This window comes from Hippocampus zosterae, chromosome 18 (assembly GCF_025434085.1).
Source record: "Hippocampus zosterae strain Florida chromosome 18, ASM2543408v3, whole genome shotgun sequence".
NCBI lineage: Eukaryota > Metazoa > Chordata > Actinopteri > Syngnathiformes > Syngnathidae > Hippocampus > Hippocampus zosterae.
In genome coordinates, this window is record NC_067468.1 from 3,606,553 (window position 1) to 3,626,816 (window position 20,264).

Sequence of the window (20,264 nt, forward strand, 5' to 3'; positions counted from 1 at the left end):
AAGTTTTGAAAGCAAACACGAAGCTGTAGCATCCATTGACGAAAAGAGATTAGTTCACTTCTGTCCCACATAATCCGCTTCAAACTCCAAGCCGCGACTCCCAGCTCCAAATCCGCATCGGCACTCCGCGCCAACGCTCCTTTCTTCTCATCGTCGGCTCCTCAAGACCTCCATCCATCCAGCCGCAGACCGTTCAACAGCACCGATCTCTCCGCTGAACAAAGCGGGGCTGTGAAAAATGCTGCCCATTACAGGCGCAAGACACAAGCGCCCCGGGACTGTCCAGCAACGACAGTCAAATGGCGCCGACATTCCTCCAGTCAAAAACAGTGCTGGTATACCCATGCTGCCGAGAAGGCGCAACCACCAAGCACAGAGTCTCCTCCTTGATGAATGTCGTGGCCAAAAAATGCTGAAAAAGGTCCACATCAAGTCCACACGACGTAACAACAAACACAAAGCGACAAAAGAAACACAAGAACAACAAAAAAATGCAAGGCTCATGAGAGCACTTGCTGACGGCTGCCTCTTCGGGCGCCATCTTGACTTCAAAGCTGGAAGTCATTCATTCATTCATTCATTCATCTTCCTAACCGCTTGATCCTCACTAGGGTCGCGGGGGGTGCTGGAGCCTATCCCAGCTGTCTTCAGGCAGTAGGCGGGGGACACCCTGAATCGGTTGCCAGCCAATCGCAGGGCACACAGAAACGAACAACCATTCGCACTTACACTCACGCCTAGGGACAATTTAGAGTGTTCAATCAGCCTGCCATGCATATTTTTGGAATGTGGGAGGAAACCGGAGCACCTGGAGAAAACCCACGCAGGCCCGGGGAGAACATGCAAACTCCACACAGGGAGCCCGGAGCTGGAATCGAACCCGGTACCTCTGCACTGTGAAGCCGACGTGCTAGCCACTGGACTACCGGGCCGCCCCTCAAGTTCAGAATTTGAATCGAAAATAACAAATTACGAAATGGCTTCAAAGTTTCATGGAAATGGCTATTTCTGGGCAAAAAAAAAAAGGAAGAAAAAGAGCTTTACAAAAAGCTTTTTAAGCATGAATTTCAATCACGTGAGGCACCACTGCCACCTACTGGTCGCTTTTTTACATGCTTTACAATGCAAATGGCTTATTCTCATTCACAGATTGCATCAGACCTCCTCCTCTCTATGACGCACCAAAAAAAAAAAAACAAAAAAACTTAGACGTACAAGTACGTCCTTGGTAGGCGGGGGCCTAATTTTAAAAAGACGTCTTGTGGAATGAAAGAGTTAAAAAAAAACAAATCTGAATTTTCGGCCCTTTTAGAATCCAGCCATACTCACATGCGAGGGATTACAGATGTCAAAACATTTCTGCACGCTTTGTCCGACCGCGACAGAACCAAAGTTTAGCACGGGACCGCCATGTTGTTGATCAGCTTTCGAACTGGGGCTTCTCAACTGAAGACACGGGTACTTGGCTTTCACCGGGAGAGCAAAGCAGAAAAGAGGCGAATGATTCCACATGCAGCCTTCACGTGTTCACACACTTTGGAAGTGTGTTGGTCGAGAATGACAGTACCCACTCCCTGAAGACGCACGGCGACGCAGCAGTCGGCTTTTTCCCCTTCCTCCCCGAAACGGCAAGCGGCCATTTTGTTGTACAAGAGCGCCAGCTGTGGTTGGAAGTGTGTCTTTTAATTAAGAGCAATGCGTATTTACGCACAGCAGCGGTACAGTAGCTTAATTAACACGCCGCACATCGCTCTTAATTTAAATTTTCAGCTGCAGGTAGGATATTTCATACAGCCTATGTCTGTGTGCTTGGCAACAATACACGTGTACTGTTTGCGTGTGAAGGCGAGGGCGTCCGTGGCGAGTTTGTAGAGCGCGCGGTCAGGACAATCCATCCATGATTTTGCGGAGTTTAACACAAGTAGATATTATCGAGCTTGAGTACCGGTATTTCGTTGTGTAATATGTTTTGAATGTTGAAAGTGATTAAATTTTTCAATAAATGTTGATTTCCTTAACTTTGCACCTTAAATTGAAACTTATTAAAAACAGACGCAATCTTGATAAATCACAGTGCGTGTGTTATTTTAATCTATTTACATTTCCTCCTCCCGGCATCTGCAAAATAGTATGTAAATGCCATATCTTGCATATTCCTTGAGACAAATTTATTAACTGATAATGGCTATTTTCACATTTGAAAGACAGTTAATAAATTGGGTTGTAGTGTTCTTCCTTTGCTATGAGGTTTGCACACACTACATTTAATGCTTTCGTATATCCGGCCCAAACACTCCCTCCAAATGCACCTGGCCCGGCCCCTCTGTCAAATTTGAAAACCCATTGTGCCCCGCGAGTCAAAACGTTTGCCCACCCCCGATTTAAGGTCTTCAGGTAATGTCAAGCAACAAAACAGTAACAAAAATTAGCCCAAAAAAGTATTTAAAAAAACAACAACAACATTTTCAATGTATTATTAAACAAAAAGGTCACAGAAATGGGTAAAAAGCTGGACTCGCAAACTCACCCTAAAACTAACTAATACAAAAGCGAACATCTAACTAAGGTGGCTCAATAACTAATGAAGAATGAATTGTTTAGCAAGAATCACTGGTTGGAGGCAGAGAGCAAACTGTCAGTCCACGGAGGATCATGCGGCAGTTAAGTGTTGGCCAATCAGGAAGGGCCTCTACATCAGCCATTTTCGCTAGTCCCCGTCGGCCATCTTAGTTCCCAAAGAGATCCTATTAAGGACGGGAACACTCACTTCCACAAACATACCGGAACATACATACATCAGTGGCGAATGCTGGTCTGTCAAGGAGGGGAAGTTAAATTCTTTAAAAATTGAGCACATTGTAGCGCATATTTAGTCAATGACACGTACACACAATTGTATGTACACACATATTATATTATATATTATATATTATTATATTTTATCACTTATTTTTTTGACATTTTAGGGTAAGCTGAGCTTCGCTTGCAGTCTTTGAGCAATCACCTCTGACATACATACACAACACCAGAGACAGCTGCCACACACATGAACAAAACAAGTACAGCATGTACATAAGATTACAAAATACGGCCAGGACCGTAACACCCCACACTTAAGAATAAACATACTCGGATTTGTCAATGACCAGACTCAAATAACCCAAAACAGAGCATCAGGCATAACATTATTTTGGACTTTTTTATGTCTTACATCTAAATTGAAATGTAGGCCACCACGAGCAGAGAGCTGGAGCCGACATACACCTCGAAATGTTGCAGAGCAAGACGCAGTGCGAAGGCAACTTGTGCTGTGCTTTACCTGGTCCTGATTAATCCTTTTCGAGAGTAGCTGACGGGATGGTGATCACTATGCTCATTCTCATACCACAGGACCACACCCACACCTTTGGCGCTGGCGTCGGCCTCCGGTTTAAAAGGATGCATAAAATCAAGAGGCTGAAAGAACAGGAGTGCAGTCTTGAGCGTGTTCAGCCCGAGGTTGTGTTGGCTGCACCAGAGCTCCAGCTGCTCCACTTGTTGGCGGTACGCAGACTCGTCACCGTCTTTGATGAGACCGATGACCGTGGTGTCGTCTGCGAACTTTATGAGTTTAACAGCTGGATCTGATTCAAAGTAAGCGATGCCTTTTGGAATGTTTCCAGAAGCTCGTGCCAACAACCTGAATACACCACAATGTTGTCTGGGTACGCCTCACAGTTTGGGACAACAGGAAAAAAAATGGATACATGAACCTCTGAAAGTTGGCGGGAACAGTTCGGGGGCCGAATGTCATGATGTTTTACTGGTAAAATCTGTCAGGGCTCACGAAATAGAAATCCCTGATGCCCTAGGCCTGAAGGGAACTTAGCAATAACTCTTTCAATAGGTCGAGTTTAGTTTGACACACTGCATTGCGGTCAACATAATCCTCTATTTGCGGCAAAGTTTATGAATCAGGCTTACTAACGTTGTTCACTTTCCTGAAATCTGTGCAAAATCGCAGAGTTTGATCTGACTTCTGCACCAGAAGGCAGTGAGAACTCCACACACTCAAGCTAGGGACAGCCAAGCCATTTTCCAGCAGGTATGCGACCTCCTTCTGGAAAAGGCCACATTTAGTGGGGTTTAATCTGTTTGCATGTTGTGTAATTGGTGGCTGATCACCTACATCAATGCCGTGTAAGAAGACATTGGAGCGGGTGGGAATGTCCGGAAAAAGAGAGAGTTATCTGTCAAATGACAAATATAGATCTGAACTCCAATGCTTGAGTGGGACAGTTTACTTCTCATGTTCTTCAAAGTTTCAGAGTTTTGGAGATGCAAACACGGGATTCTGCCTCGATACTGAGCCCCGGAGAATGAACGTGTGGTATGCCTCATCCGCCACGTTTTCAGTTGGCTCAACTGCACGGACAGGTGACAGAGCAAGTTAATGCTGAACCAAATCGAAGCTCTTTGGCTTCGCAGACTATTTTTTCCCCTTCTGCTGCAGTGCCGGCCATTTAGCAAGCAGGCGCCCTGGTTCATGGCAATAAAAGTACTCGCGCTTCTTCACGGACACAGAGTATGATCGTGGTTGAGATTTCAGGGAAATGCACACAACACGATGTGTCAACACAAATTCGGCGGTAAGCACAGCAGCTTTTTTGCTGGCTTTTATAATGGAAGTTTGTCTGTCACAAGCTCTCCACTTCAGGAAACCCGAATAGGAAGCCTTCTCCATGGCCCCTTTCTCAAAGGAGAAAAAGGAGGCATCGGTAGAATGGTTGTGTCATGTACAATTCCTCACTCCTAAGCGCCGCTGCCATGTTGGGGACTTCCTCCTTGGGCCGAAGGGGGACGCCTTGGCCAGCGCCACCTTCCAGAAGCTGGTGTTCTTCACGGGAGTCATTCCAAACCAGTGCTCGACAGGGCAGTCTGTGCCGGGCAGCACAGAAAGACAGATGCGGTGCAAATACATTAGCTCCAAAACACCACCACTCAACTTCGAAAACAATATGTGTTGTGAAAAAAGGCATCAATATAGATAGATGCCTCAATATTCGTTTTTTTAATCCAATCGTAGCTCTTGAATCGTAATCGAATCGTTAAGTGGCCAAACATTCCCACCATCAGATACTGTTCTTTTAAGTTCACAAAATATACAAGTTTCATGCTGTATAAATTTACTTTATATCTGGGGCTCTCAAATGCAATACTGAGGTCACTATAAAACAGATACAAACTGCAAAAGTTTGATATTTTCCATGTGGTCGGTGACTTCTGTCAAATGAGTCTTTCCTCTGGTGGAATTTTGAGCATTCTGTTCATCTTCAACCGAGCCCCGGTCAGCTCTTCAGAGCTGGGGCTGTAAACTCCCTCTGACTGGCGCTTCTTTCTTGTTGTTAAAATCATGAAGGTCAAACCACATATTAAAACTAGCATGGAGAGGGACAACAAGGCGACAGACGTGACCAGCCAGGCCGTTTCTTGTTTATTGGCTTGTGTCTGCAAAGGCAAAAAGAACAAAGATTGTGCTGAAGTGATGAGACTGTAGTGTGTCAATATAAAGGTCGCATATACTGTATAAGTATATGCGCGTATACTGTATAAGTATAGCCCGGATATAAGACGGTGTTTTTTGCATTGAAATAAAAAGTGGGGGTCGTCTTATATTCGGGGTCTAGACGCTATACCCACTCACGACGCTAGATGGCGCCAGATATCATTGACGCGAATGCTGAACTTGACTCCCGAGACCAAAGTGAACCCGTCTCGAAGAATAAAAATGTAGCGGTAGTACAAAGAAGAAAAATAAAAATATACAGTGAAAGTCCTCTACGACGAAATCATGTTTGCAGCAAGAAATTTTTCACAACAGGGGGGTTTTCATTGTAGCAATTTTGATCTCAGAAGTAAGCACACACACAAACGTATGTGGACTCTATTATTATTCCAATAGTCCACAAGTATGAGTACACACTTATTTGACACTTCATATTGTCAGTGTTGAAAGAAAAAAATGGAAAGAAATTGCAAAATTGCGATCAACATCCACTTTCACTTACATCGATTTCTTGGATAATGTCTTTTATTTTGCTTGCTCCGTCTTTCATTTTGATCACTTTTATCCTCTCTTCCAGCATCAGAGCTCTTCTTGTCTTAACTGCTTGACATCAAAAGGTCCGTTTTGTAGCCATTTTAGCAATGCAACGTCCATATTCGTCTGAATCTAACAATAACAAATACTTCCTGGCATGCAATGAACTTTTAAGCCGGCCACGGGACGCTTCGTAGTATAGTGGAAGAGACTATTATTCTTGACTTCTTTATTTGGTTTCACTGTCAGAAATCTCTATTCAATGATCTCCTCTGTTTTGAGGTACTGTACATGTGGTATGATTTCATTTTTTTAACATCCCCATAACTCTTGCGTGGCTCTCGACAAAGGCAGACACTTTAGCTCCTCCCAATTATTTTACTGTGTTACTGCAAAGAGCAACATCATACACACATAAACATCACCGCATCCCTTCCTCACTCACATTCACACACACACACACACACCCACACACACACACACACACACACACACACACACACACACACACATTTGCTCAGACAGATTTATTGTAAATGTCACACACCAACATGAAAATGACAGAAATTGACTCCTAAGGTACTAAGACCTCACACACAAACAAACTCTCATTTCAACTCCAGTCCACAAACAAAAATATAATAAAGTTTTTCTTCTAAGTGTTACTTAGCGCCTTCTCTTGAACAATACTCTTCCAATCTGGCATGTCATCCGTTGTTGCCACTCGAAGCAGGCAGTCACTGTCTGCATGCGAGCTGCAGCAGTTACTTACTACTTGGGTCAGCTTGCCACATAGGTGAAACATTTTTGACCTAAGATTGACTTTTGAAGATGACCAACCTCCCGCGATCAACCTGATCGCGCACTTGCAAGCATATACACAAACGCACGCACTCGGGCACCCAACAAAGCACACACATGCATGCCACAATGAGCAACAGCCAGAACGTCCCCTTTCATGAACGAAACTGAAAAACACAGATACACCAATCTTCCCCTACCCCCATTTCCTCTTCCCACCCCTCACAGTCGACTTGGGACCAGTCCACTGGATCCTGGTCGATCGCGATCGAGGTATGGGTACCCCTGCCTTAAAATCAGAGATAATTCGCTGGCTAGCTTAGCATGCTGTTGTTTGTGCATGAGCACCACTTCATTTGTCATTGAAGTGGTTGCCCTGTGTGTCAATCAAGTAACAGGATTGATGATAGGCTGACATAATAAATTCTGCTGTGCTTAGCACCGTTGTTTGATAGGCAGCGCCACTGCCGAGTTTTTGATGCTTATCATGTGAAAGCCCGGAAGCCACATGGAAGCAGCCAAAGAGCCACATGCAGCTCGCGAGCTGCGGATTGTCCACCACTGGTGTAAATAAGATTAGTCTTGCAATGGAGAAATTCCCAATTCACAGCAGCAAAGTTATGAAAGGAAGAAGTAGAACAACAAAATATAGGAGCTGCTGGAAAGGCAGCCACTCACGTGGCGCCATTTTGAAGTCATTCATTCAGTCATTCATCTTCCGACCGCTTGATCCTCACTAGGGTCGCGCCTGGTGATGGAGCCTATCCCAGCTGTCTTCGGGCAGTAGGCGGGGGACACCCTGAATCGTTTGCCAGCCAATCACAGGGCACACAGAGACGAACAACCATCCACGATCACACTCACACCTAGGGACAATCTAGAGCAGGCGTGTCCAAAGTCCGGCCCGCGGGCCAAATCCGGCCCGCGGTCGAATTTCATCCGGCCCTCGGCCCCCGTCATAAAATCAGTGCCGTCTGGCCCGCAGGTTGGGCGCAATGGAACACGTGTTGCATTGACTGAGGTCTCGTAGACTGGTGAGTGATGTTTCATAGAGTACTGCTTCCCTCTAGTGGCTAAGTGAGTAATAGCATTCACTAAATGAGTAAAAGCATTTAGACACTAGAGGGCATCACTCACGAGTTAACAAGACATCACTCCGTGTTTATATTGACTGATATGTCATATTTCAAATCATCCTTGCAGTTGTGGATATGTGTATTGCTTGTTCATTTCCCTGTTGTTCGAGTCAAAGGTTTTGTGACTATTGAAAAGTCATTTTATGTTTCAAATCAATCAATTTGCACTCAGGAGACTTCCGTTTAAGAAAAAGTCAAGTGAATAAGCAGTTGCATGTGATATACCTGTTTCAAATGAACCAAAAGAAATTCTTAAGATTGTTGAAATTCAAATAAAAATGGAAATGTGAAACAGACTGGCTTACTAAACAATATTGTTGTTCAATGTAAAGAATATCAGCCAAGGTCGGCCCCCCGACATTTTACCACATAAAATCTGGCCCCCTTGGCAAAAAGTTTGGACACCCCTGATCTAGAGTGTTCAATCAGCCTGCTTCTCTCTTAAAATGCCACGCTAGATTTTTAAGGACGTACTGCTGCTGTGGTTTAACGGCCCAATTTTCAACCCGTCAAAATGACGGACGACCTTAAAATTTCCCCGTCCACTCTTAAAAAAAAATTGTTATTGATGGGAAATTGTTGGTTAATGTAACTTCTTCAGAAACAGAAATATAAGAGATGTAAATGTTTATACAGTCTTGTCTAACTTACACTTCGTTACAAAAGACAGGCTTTGTTATCATAAATCACCCCTCCTCCTCCCGAGTCCTCACAAATAAAATATGAAATGTCGGGTTTGCTTCAGGCTCGGGCCTGCATATCAAGCTAGGTGATTGGGCTTGGGCCGGGTCGGGCTTAAATACCCTCGGGCCCGATTTTTTTAGGACAGATCTTAGCTCTAGTGCAGACATGGGCATAATACGCCCGTTAGTCTTTTTAATCCGGCCTGCCAAACATCTCCCAGTTATATCAAAATATAACATTAATAATATTGTTTCCCCATGTAATGCCCACATTTCCCCAATAGATGGCGCTTGAGCATTTGCCCCCTCTTCTTCGCGGTTAAGCTTTTCCCAGAAGAAGCACTCTCCTTCTCGGTTCTCCCTGTAAAGCTTTCCCCCTTCTAAAAACAAACATGAGTTTATCAAAGAAAAGAAAAGTCGACAGTGAGTGCCAAGTGTTTAACACAGAATGGACAACAAAATATTTGTTTAATATTAGCCGTCAATTTGCTACGAAGCATGCCAATGATTCCAGCTGTCGGCGCAAGAACGGACAGCTACGGCTGAGAGGTTGGCAGCCAATTTACTGACCCAGCAAAATTTTTTCACCGACAAACTGCGCTTCAGGAGTCATCTACCAAGGCAAACCTTTTGTTGGCTTTCAAATTAGCACAAGCTAGCAAGCCTTTCTCCGAAGGTGAGTTTTTGAAAGACTGAATGGTGGAGACTGAAGGTGTTCTGTGTCCGGAAAGTCAAGGCAGGTTTGAAAAAATCAATTTGTCACATCGGACTGTGACTCGCCGTGTGGAACTAATTGATGAACATATAGCTAGCCAGCTAAACAATAAGGCAGAGTTCTTTCAGTTATATTCACTTGCACTGGATGAAAGTAATGATATCAAAGACACAGTGCAGCTCCTAATTTTTATCAGAGGAATAAATGACAGCTTTGAGATAACGGAGGAGTTTTTGACCATGCAGTCCCTGAAGGGAACAACGTGTCAATGTGACAAGGTGTCTGCTGCTATCGAGAAACAAACTACCTTGGAGTAAACTTGCCAATGTCATAACGGATGGATCACCAAATTTAACAGGAAAAAACGTTGGGCTGCTGAAACGAATCCAGGATAAAGTAAAAGAGGAAAACCCTGAACAGGATGCAATTTTCCTTCACTGTATCATCCATCAGGAATCACTTTGCAAGTCTGTATTGCAGCTTAACCATGTTGTGAATCCAGTCGTAAAACTTGTTAACTTTATACGTGCAAGGGGACTCCAGCATCATCAGTTCATCACGTTCCTGAAGGAAATTGATGCAGATCATCAGGACTTACTTTACCACTCTCGTGTCCGGTGGTTAAGTTTGGGCAAAGTTTTTCAATGCCTGTGGGACCTGAAAGAGGATCGGCGCATTTTTAGAGTTCAATGAGAAATTTGACGAATTTCCTGAGCTACGAGACCAGATTTTTGATTTGCTTTGTGATTTTGCGTTTGTTGTGGAGGTATTTTCACACTTGAATGAGCTGGATGTTAAACTGCAGGGGAAAGATCAGTTTGTGCACGACATCTCCAAACATGTTACAGCGTTCAAATCTAAGCTTGTTTTATTCTCCAGACAATTTGTGAACGCATACTTTACTCATTTCGCCACACTTGACACGAAAGAGGCGACGCAATATGCAAAGAAATTACAGCAAATCACTGGATGACTAGATGACCTGCACAGAGAATTCAGTCACTGGTTCTCTGATTTTCAAAACATTGAAAAGTCACTTCAGCTCGTGTCTTGTCCCTTCTCACAAGACCCTGAAACAGTACCACATGAGGTGCAATTGGAACTGATCGAGCTTCAGTCTGACGCCATCTTGAAGGAAAAGTTCAACACTCTTAAGCTTAACCACTTTTATGCTTCACTGAACCAAGCCACCTTTCCAAACCTACGGAGGACGGCACTGAAGATGCTGGCCTTGTTTGGCTCGACCTATGTATGTGAGCAGACATTCAGTGTTATGAACATGAACAAAGCCCGTCACAGATCCAGGATAACTGACCAACACCTCGGATCTATCCTGAGAATCACCACAACAAAACTTACTCCAGACTTTGATGCACTGACAAAACACGGAGCTCAACAACACTGTTCCCACTGAAACTGATGGTGAGTTTTCCTCTGTGATTATTCAACTCAAATGTAATTAAATAATCATTAATAGGTCAAATCCTGTATGTAATTAATATAATTCTTGGCTCGGCCCCTCTGTCAAATTTTAGAACTCATTGTGGCCCTTGAGTCAAAAAGTTTGCCCACCCCTGCTCTTGTGTGTGTGTGTGTGTGTGTGTGTGTGTGTGTGCGTCTGTGTGTGTGTGGGAGTGAGCGTGTGTGCACGTGTGTCTGTGTGTGTGTGTCTGTGTGTGTGTGTGCGTCTGTGTGTGTGGGGGAGTGAGCGTGTGTGCACATGTGCGTGTGTGTGAGTGTGTTTGTGTATGTGTGAGCATGTGTGTATGTGTTGCTCTTAGTCTCTGACTCGTTGGCCACCCCTGCAGTAATGGATCATGCTGTGATCCTGAAAAACATTTTTTCAAAACAACAATACTGCACTTACATTGGTTTCACAGACTGGCCCATTGTATCCTGGTGGACATTCACACACAAACCTATTTAACCGATCCAAACAGGTCGCACCATGTCGACAGGGGTTGGAGCCACATTCATCAATCTCCAGTTCACATCTGTAACACACGAGAGCACATGTGTTTGTGAAACATTAAACCTCCTAGATCAGGGGTGCCCAAACTTTTCGGATCGAAGATCTACTTTTCGATCAACTAACCTCATGGGATCTACCCTTACCGACGTGCGTGCACGCGCACACACACACACACACACACACACACACACACACACACACACACACGCCATGATGAGAAACAGCCTGAAACTGAGGCATGTGACGCACTTCTGCAGCCTGTCAACTATCGTAGCTCACAAGTACCATTTTAAAGTGCTTCGCTGGACCCTCCTAGATTCCTATTCTTTGCCCGTGCCCTCGGTAATTGTACACGAAGCAAACTCTGAATGAGAATCATGACGATAAAAGATAGAGCGCAACAGCTCTGATTACAAGCTGCAATTGCAGACTGCTGAGCGCTAACAACTTCCGGTGAAGTAATCAGGCGCGACCGTAAATTCAAGATTTACCTGCTTTATTTTATTTTTTAAATATTTATTTTGTGAAAATGAGACTGAAAATGAGACCATTAGGTAGATCAGGATCTACCTAATGGGCACCCCTGTCCTAGATGCTTTAAATTCTTTTACCCCTGTGTAGAGGAGGGATGGGCAACTGTCTCACAGCCACTCTTGGAGTGGCCTTTGATAAATTTGGGAAAAGAGAAAAAATTTATTGTTGCCTAGCCAGTGAAAGATGTCATACCAGTGTTAACCACAGGGTAGCAGACTTCGCTCATCAGTGCCTCCTACCCAAGACTTTAATGCCTAACAGAAGAAGACCTTGTCATTGCCCCCATCTGCGGATTTATATATGAAAGCACTAACAATGCCGCTTACTTGCCGTCGAAAGAAGAGAAGCCATTTTACTGGCAGCTGACTAAGCGCAGCTAATTTCAATTAAGAACTTTTTGTGTTAGCCTTAGTTTCTCTGAGTGACGAACTGTCATACTGCTGTGTAGTGTTTCAGAGTCTCAGCCTTCACACAAAAGTTACTCCTGTTTTTTTTTTTTTGATTAGTATCATTCTGACTACTTTTTTTGTCATCTCCTCCAGCGTTTTCATCCGATTCACTCTCAATTCCAATTTCAAAATATTTAGTAAATATTATCCAATAAATTCAGGTGCTTCAATGTGGCTTTCACAATTCCTACTTCGGAAGTGCGAGACTACAGGGAGAACAGATACCCAGGGTGAATACTTTGGGTCTATGGTGGAGGGAAATAGGAACTACAATAAGGACAGAAAGATACAGATCCAACCAGGTAGGAATGCATGCAGTAAAGTCTCGAGTGTCTTAAAAGAGTCCCTGGTAGGATGAAGGGAAACGTTTCTAGTGATGACATCGGCCATGATATAAGAATTAGATACAGAGGCACTTAAGAGATATCAGGAAGCAGATCCGAAGGTGTCGTAAATGAAGATGTTGAGGTTTTTTTCTCTGGAGTGACCTAAGGTTAGAGGAGCGGTACCCAAACCCCGGGCCGTGGGTCATTTGTATTGTATTGTATTTGGTACCGGGCCGCGCAGAAAGAACATATAACTTGCGTTTCAACAATGCTCCGGTTTCCTCCCACATTCCAAAAACATGTGTGGCAGGCTGATTGAACACTCTACATTGTCCCTAGGTGTGAGTGTGAGCATGGATGGTTGTTTGTCTCTGTGTGCCCTGCGATTGGCTGGCAACCTGTTCAGGGTGTCCCCCGCCCACTGCCCGGAGACAGCTGGGATAGGCTCCAGCACCCTCCGCGACCCTAGTGAGGATCAAACGGTTCGGAAGATGACATTACAACAACTTCCTTTTTATTTATTTTGGAATCTGAAAGATATTTTATCTTGAAAATTTACCGGATTCTCTGTTACCCACGTCTACAGCAGGGGTGTCCAAAGTCGGTCCTCAAGGGCCGCTGTCCTGCCTGTTTTCCAGCGCTCCCAGTAGCAACACACCTGATTCCAATAATCAGGAATGTTCTAATGCTGCTTCAGAGCTGGATCAAGAGCTGATCATCTGTATCAGGTGTGTTGCAACTGAGAGAGATAGCAAATAGTCAGGATGGTGGCCCTCCAGGCCTGGATCTGGACATGCCTGGTCTACAGTATGTTACTCTTGACGCAGATCAAGGCGCGCTTCTCTGTCACGTGATAGGGCTAGTAGAGGGCTGATTAGAATGAAGCTGACAGGCCAAAAGAGCTCGAGGAAACTTGCAAAAATAGATAGTTTGGACATGTCCAGAGGAGAGAGAGTAAGTATATTGATAGAAATATGATGAGTATGGGGCTCCCAGGAAAGCGAGTGAAAGGAATACCTAAAAGAAGGTTGATGCATGTAGGGGTGTCCAAAGTCGGTCCTCAAGGGCCGCTGTCCTGCCTGTTTTCCATTTCTGCCGGCTGCAACACACCTGATTCAAATAATCAGTATTGTTCTAATGCTGCTTCAGAGCTGGCTGATGCGCTGATCATCTGAATCAGGTGTGTTGCAGCCGGGAGAGTTGGAAAACAGGCAGGACAGTGGCGCTCCAGGCCCGGAAATGGACATGGCTGATGTATTGAGAGAAGACATGAGGGCGGTTAGTGTTAGAGAGGAGGATGCAGAAGATAGACTTGGCTGGAAAAGGACGACACACTGTAGCAATCTCGAACGGGACAATTTGAAAGGATGACAAGAAATATGTCCTTGAACAGAAACTTACCTTTTGCCTTTAAATCCTGGAACGCATGTACAGTTAGCTCCCCAGAGGCCATCATTGCAGATTCCCTCATTTGCACAAAGCACATCTTTACCACATTGTAGTGGTGGATAGTCCCACCTATTGGAAAATGAATTAATGTGTAATGTATGCCAAAAAATAATTAACATAATAATTCAACTTTATATATGTTTTGCTTTGCATATTTACTCGCATAGTGGACCGCTGTATTCTTTTGGGCATGAACAGGTGTACATGTTGGTTCCGTCTCGACAGGTGCCTCCATGTTTACAAGCATGTTGTTCACACTCATTAATATCCACATCACAGAGTGTTCCTGAATATCCAGGGTGGCACAGACACTCAAAACCAGTTAAGTAGTCTTTACAGTTCCCATGAGCACAGGGGTGGGAAACACAATCATCAGTTTCTGTCTCACATAGATGTCCTTCCCAACCTGAGTCACACTGACAGTTAAATTTATTAAAGAGATCATGACATGTAGCTCCATTTCGACACGGATCTGAATCGCAAACAGGGACACCGCTACAGCCCAAATACAGGTTTTGTTTTCCAAGTAAACGGAATGGAGATTGCTGCGGAGTGTTGAAGTCACTGACAAATGGAAGATAAACTCCTCCGACCCTTACTGCTCCTAAGCACCCGATAAAGCTCTCTGCTATGGTGAGAACAGAACTTTGATCATGGAGAAAGTGTAAACTGCCTGTGGTCTTAGGTAGGCTGCTGGCGTCAACTATTCCATCCACACTAATTAACCAGTGAGAGGTTTTGTGATCTTGCTTTGCCATGGATACATTTATTCGATGCCACCTGCCATCACTCACTTTGCGCTCTCCGGTAAAGATCAGTAACTCAGGTCTGGCGGCTATGTGGATCTCGACCCAGATTGAGGAGTCAAGCAGACCTAATATCAGCAGGTCAGAACCCTTTGAGGCCCTCAAAAGAACTGCACTCTCAGAACGTGTCCGTAGCTCCATGTATATTGAAGATACCGGTTCAGCCAAGGAATCTCTAGCACTGAACTGTACAGGACTGTTGTTGAAGGTTGCATTGTATATACCTAGGGGGAACATATGAAAACAGTTGTCAGTAATTATCATTATCCATCCATCCATCCATTCATCAATTTCCTGATCCGCTTTATCCTCACAAGGTTCACGGGGCATGCTGGAGCCTATCCCAGCTGTCTTCGGGCAGTAAGCAGGGGACACAGAGAGGAACAAGCATCCGCGCTCACACTCACACCTAGGGACACTTTAGAGCACGGGTGCCCATTATGTCGATTGCGATCGACCAGTGGATCAAGGACTGTTCCCAAGTTGATTCGAGGGGTGTAGAGGGGAAAAAAAACATTTGTGCCCGTCTGTGTTAGTATTTTATTTTTTGTGTTAATGCACACCTAATCATTCTATCAGTCTCACTTTCACAAAAAGTATTTAAAAAAGAAAAGAAAAGAAAGCAGGTCATGTCATCTTTGACCTATGGTGACTGTCACCATAAGTTGTTAGCATTCAAGCACTCTGCAGTTGCAGCTTGTGATCAGAGTTGTTGCGCTATATCTTTTATCGTGATCATTATTCTCATTCAGGGTTTGTTTTGTACAATTCACAGAGGGGACGCGCAAAGAATGGGAATCTGGAGGGCCAAGAGAAGCATTTTAAAACGGTAGGCGTGAGCTACGATCATTAATAGGCTGCCTAAGTGCATTGCATGCCACAGCGTCACACTATTGCTCATCATGACATGGTGTGTACGTGCGTGCGTGCGTATGCGCGCATGCGCGGTAACGGGTCGATCACGGGAGGTTGGTTGATCGAAAAGTAGATCTTTGGTCAAAAAAGTTTGGGCACCACTGATTTAGAGTGTTCAATTAGCCTGTCATGCATGTTTCTGGAATGTGGGAGGAAACCCGAGAACCCGGAGAAAACCCATCCAAGCACGGAGAGAACATGCAAACTCCACACAGGAAGATCGGAGCTGGAATCGAGCCCAGTACCTCTGCACTGTGAGGTCAGCGCGCTAATCACCCGCCAACCCACCGGGCCGCCCAATTATCATTATTATTATTGTAATTTTTTATGAGAATTTGTTTTTGTTTGATATGATTGATGTTTCTTAGTGGTCAAAACTGTCATAATCCTGTCAGGATCGCGGGCTCCCTGGAGCCTATCCCAGCTGCCTTCAGGCAGTACGCGAGGTACGCCCTGAACTGCTGGCCAGGCAATCGCAGGGCACACATAGACAAACAACCATCCGCACTTCCATTCACACCGAGGGACAATTTAGAGTGTTCAATTCACCTGCCAGGCATGTTTCTGAAAACCAGAGTACCCAGATAAAATCCACACAAGGACAGCGATAAGATGCAAACCCCACACAGGAAGGCCAGAGCCAGAATCGAACTCTGCACCTCTGCACTGTGAGGCCAGCGTGCTAACCAGTCACCCACTGTGCCTCCCCCTTGTGTACATATGGTGACATTCAAATACACTTGCCTTGCCTGGTTTACAAACTGCATTTTGTATTTATAGTACCAGTACTTGGGTTGTTTCTTTTTTTGCAAAATAAAAATTGCCCCAAAAACCGAAAGAGTTAGCTGTGATAATTAATTAAATATTAGAATTCAAGAAGGCAGCAATTTTTAATGGCGCTGGCTGAAGCAATAGATAAAGATACTTACATTCATATCTATTAACGAGGTTGACGCAGTAGCCACCATTTAAACAAGGATCACTGACACACCATATTCGAGTTTCACAAGTAATGCCTGTGTAGTCCTCCGGACACAAACATGTGAAGTCATTGAATGAGAATGTGCATTCGCCTCCGTTTTGACAAGGGCTCATCTGTTGAGAAAAACAATATTGGTACTTGATTACCTGATTTCTGTGACACATGTGGGATACTTGAGACAGAAAATGAACATTTTGTCCAAAAGGTTGATGCTTGAAATACGAAAGTTAGGTTTCAATGTTTTTTAAAAACGCCTTGTTCCATCTGAGTTAAATTGACGTTCTTAAATTGAGGAAGTTTTATGAAGCTGTAAAGCTGTCACATTTACCCATTCGTTGTCATAGCCAGCATACAGCATTCCCTCATTTTTCGCAGCTGATACTTTAACCTAGTTCTTGGAATGTATTTCTTTTTATCTTCCATTTATCCAACCATCCATCCACCCATTATCCGAGCCTCAGGCCTACTGAACCCTATCCCTTTAATGTTAAAGGGTAAGTCTGTTCAAAAATGTTTTTTTTTTTTACAATATGGTTGAAGCCTGAGTATTCGTTTCAGACGAGTTTCTGTTATGGAGAATGCAATTTTGCCAAGTATGAGCATGAAATAAGTAGAACTCATCATGATGCGTACTCATGCTGAAAAAAAATCCTCAAATTTTCATTCAGAAAATTAAGAATATTTATTAAGATTAAGATATCCTTTATTTGTCCCACACTGGGGAAATTTATCCTTTTATGATCAATCCATGTCAGTTTCAGATATGATAATGTACAGATTTAAGCCCCACCCATTCCTGGGTAAACCACGCCCACTTAGGTGTTACCCCTGCTCCCATCCCGAGTACAGATACCGTATAGATAATTTAGGTGTGTGAACAGATACAGCTAGTGGTGACGCGCCCATTTCTAATATGTTCTGCTCTTCTAAAAACAGTATTCTGATTAATATTGTGTTTGTGCAATATGAATTAAGCAGCAAAATCCACCCATTTTTTTTCCATCTCAGAGATCAGTCATTTTGTCACTCACTATCAACTGAAAATTGCATCGCAGTTGCTCAACACAATATTATTCAGAATACAGTGGTACTTCTACTTATGAAATTAATTGGTTCTGCAAGAAATTTCTTCAGTCGAAAATTTTGTAAGTACTTTTCCATAGAAATGCCCTAATCCGTTTCAAGCCCCCCCAAAATTCAGGCATAAATCTTTTCTAAAGCAGAAAAATGCATCAAACAATGTAACAAATACATTTTACAATTAGATTATTGCACAATAAATGAGAGTTATTGTGCAATAATCACTTAACTTTTAACTGCGTCCTCACCATTTTTGGCCCTATTTAGTTCATGTTCTCTTTCAGAAGTGGTTTTTGCCTGGCGTTTTGTCAAGAACCGTTTGTTTTTGTCGGCTTTTAACAATCGTTCGAAAATGTCCAATGCAAACATCAGCATAGTGAGCGATCGCCCAACTGGTTAACACTTTTTCTGGGTGATTCACATTTACGTAAAACTGTCGGAACACCTCATGGCCAGTGGTGGGTGGGGTCGAGGGGGGGGATGACGAGGATGCCACAAAGACACATATCTATCTATTATTTCTATCTACAGTCTTAGACGCATACGGTAGAGGTCCTTCAATGAGATGCCAGGATGATGCTCGGTAGTAGCCAATGGCAGAGCAGCTATCAGTATGTTGCATTCAAGAAACTCGGAGATCTGATGAGCAGCCCCATCCTGTATGTTTACCTTTCGTAACTTGAAATTTCTTTCGTAACTGGAGGCAATATTTTCCTGTTGAGGCGTTTCATAACTTGAAAATTTCTTATGAATAGATGTTCGTAAGAAGAGGTACCATTGTACCGTTTTAAGACTCATTGGACTGCACAGACAATATTATTTTCAAGAAAATGTTGGAGTTGATTTCCTCTTTTAAAATTTCTTACCTTAATCAGATTCCCGCATCACATTTAAGACAAAGGTAGAATTTTGGTGCAAAGTTAGTTGCCATGACTACTGTTGTTTCTTCTTCATATAAAGAAGATTTCTGCCGGAAGTATGTACGGTACATGGAAGAACGATAGTCATGGAAACAAACTTTCTGTTTCCACAATAGCAATTTACCAGGCCATTAATACACCAGGATTATACGTTTGGCTACAATATGACGCGGGATTCTGATTGCGGTTAGCAATCAGCCAACAAAAAGAATTACACACATTATATTTTTAAATGCAACAACATGCTTCGTTAACATTGCTAGCGCTAATGCCAAAGTCAATGTAATATCCCATTGACATACCAACGGGAAATTAGCATGGACTTTAGGAATATTCCTTCAAATAACAAATATTTACAAACGCTGTGAAAACACGCTGTGAAAAAACAATTTTTAAAAATCTGTGAAAAAGGAGTGATATTAGTTGAGCTCAATCACAACTTTCTTCTTATCTCATAAATGTGTAAATCTACGCACAGCACCACGCTGCCCCTAAAAGGCTAACATGCACAGGAAAAGTCAGTATTTGTTGTTTTGTTTTAGTTTTAGTAGTTGAGAAAAATACAAATCAGATCAATGAATTAAATCAATGTTTAATAGTTTTATGACTTGTGATTTCAATCGCAATCAAGACAATTGTTATTGTTATTTTTTTTCCAATGCATCAGAAATGAAATGTTACTTCTGTAACAACGGACATGACATTCATCTTTCCCACCTTGCAAGTGTTATCGCTGATGCAGCCTCTCTTGACATTTTCAGCTTCACTTGATAAATAGATGTCCTCTCCATTTTGGTCGTTCCATGTATCCACCTCCAGATGCACTGAATCCAAACGAAAGTCCTGGATGCAGCCTTTGTAATGCCCCCCCCAAGGATTAGAGTCCCAGTTTTCCGGTAGTCCTCCTAAGTAAGCCTGATCCCCACTCTTAATGCTCACATCAGGTATGGTCCCTATTCCATAACGAAGACTTGCATGTTCAAAGATAACGTGCCTTTGATGGACTTCTACCAGAAGGAATTGCTTCTCCCCCGTTGTCAAAAATACGGGAGCTGTTAAGGGGGAACTGTTGGTCTGAGAGTTGATAAAAATTCTCCCCATATTTAAATACATTGAAAAGTAGACTTCTTCCTTGGGTGTTCTCAGCTGAAAGATCAGCCCGTCCATCTTTCGTGACCTCAAAAAGAAGGACACTTGAAAGTCCCTCCCATGGCTCTTGCCGATATCATACAAGCTAAAACTCATACTGTCTTCATGGCTGTATGTCCAGGACTGTAATTCTGTCAAGGAAACATTTCCAGTTTGAACACAGTCAAAAAAAGACAATGTTAACAACAAGTAAGGGTTGAACCAAATCGTCAACATCTCGATTAATCGGCAAACAAACCTATTTTGGCAATAACACAGACGCCTCACT

The 20,264-nt window shown here is 43.4% G+C and overlaps 1 protein-coding gene across 1 annotated transcript; it reads right to left on the reverse strand.

Annotated features, from left to right (window-relative positions):
- Positions 1 to 5,148: 5,148 nt before the first annotated feature.
- On the reverse strand, positions 5,149 to 15,080 carry LOC127590716 (protein crumbs homolog 2-like). Its single transcript, XM_052050158.1, has 5 exons — positions 14,939 to 15,080; positions 14,304 to 14,430; positions 14,097 to 14,213; positions 11,282 to 11,408; positions 5,149 to 5,487 (listed from the first exon to the last, which is right to left on the reverse strand). The coding sequence occupies exons 2-5, from the start codon at positions 14,348 to 14,350 to the stop codon at positions 5,266 to 5,268; spliced, it is 513 nt and encodes a 170-aa protein (XP_051906118.1). The 5' UTR covers positions 14,351 to 14,430; positions 14,939 to 15,080; the 3' UTR covers positions 5,149 to 5,265.
- Between the last annotated feature and the right edge of the window lie 5,184 nt (positions 15,081 to 20,264).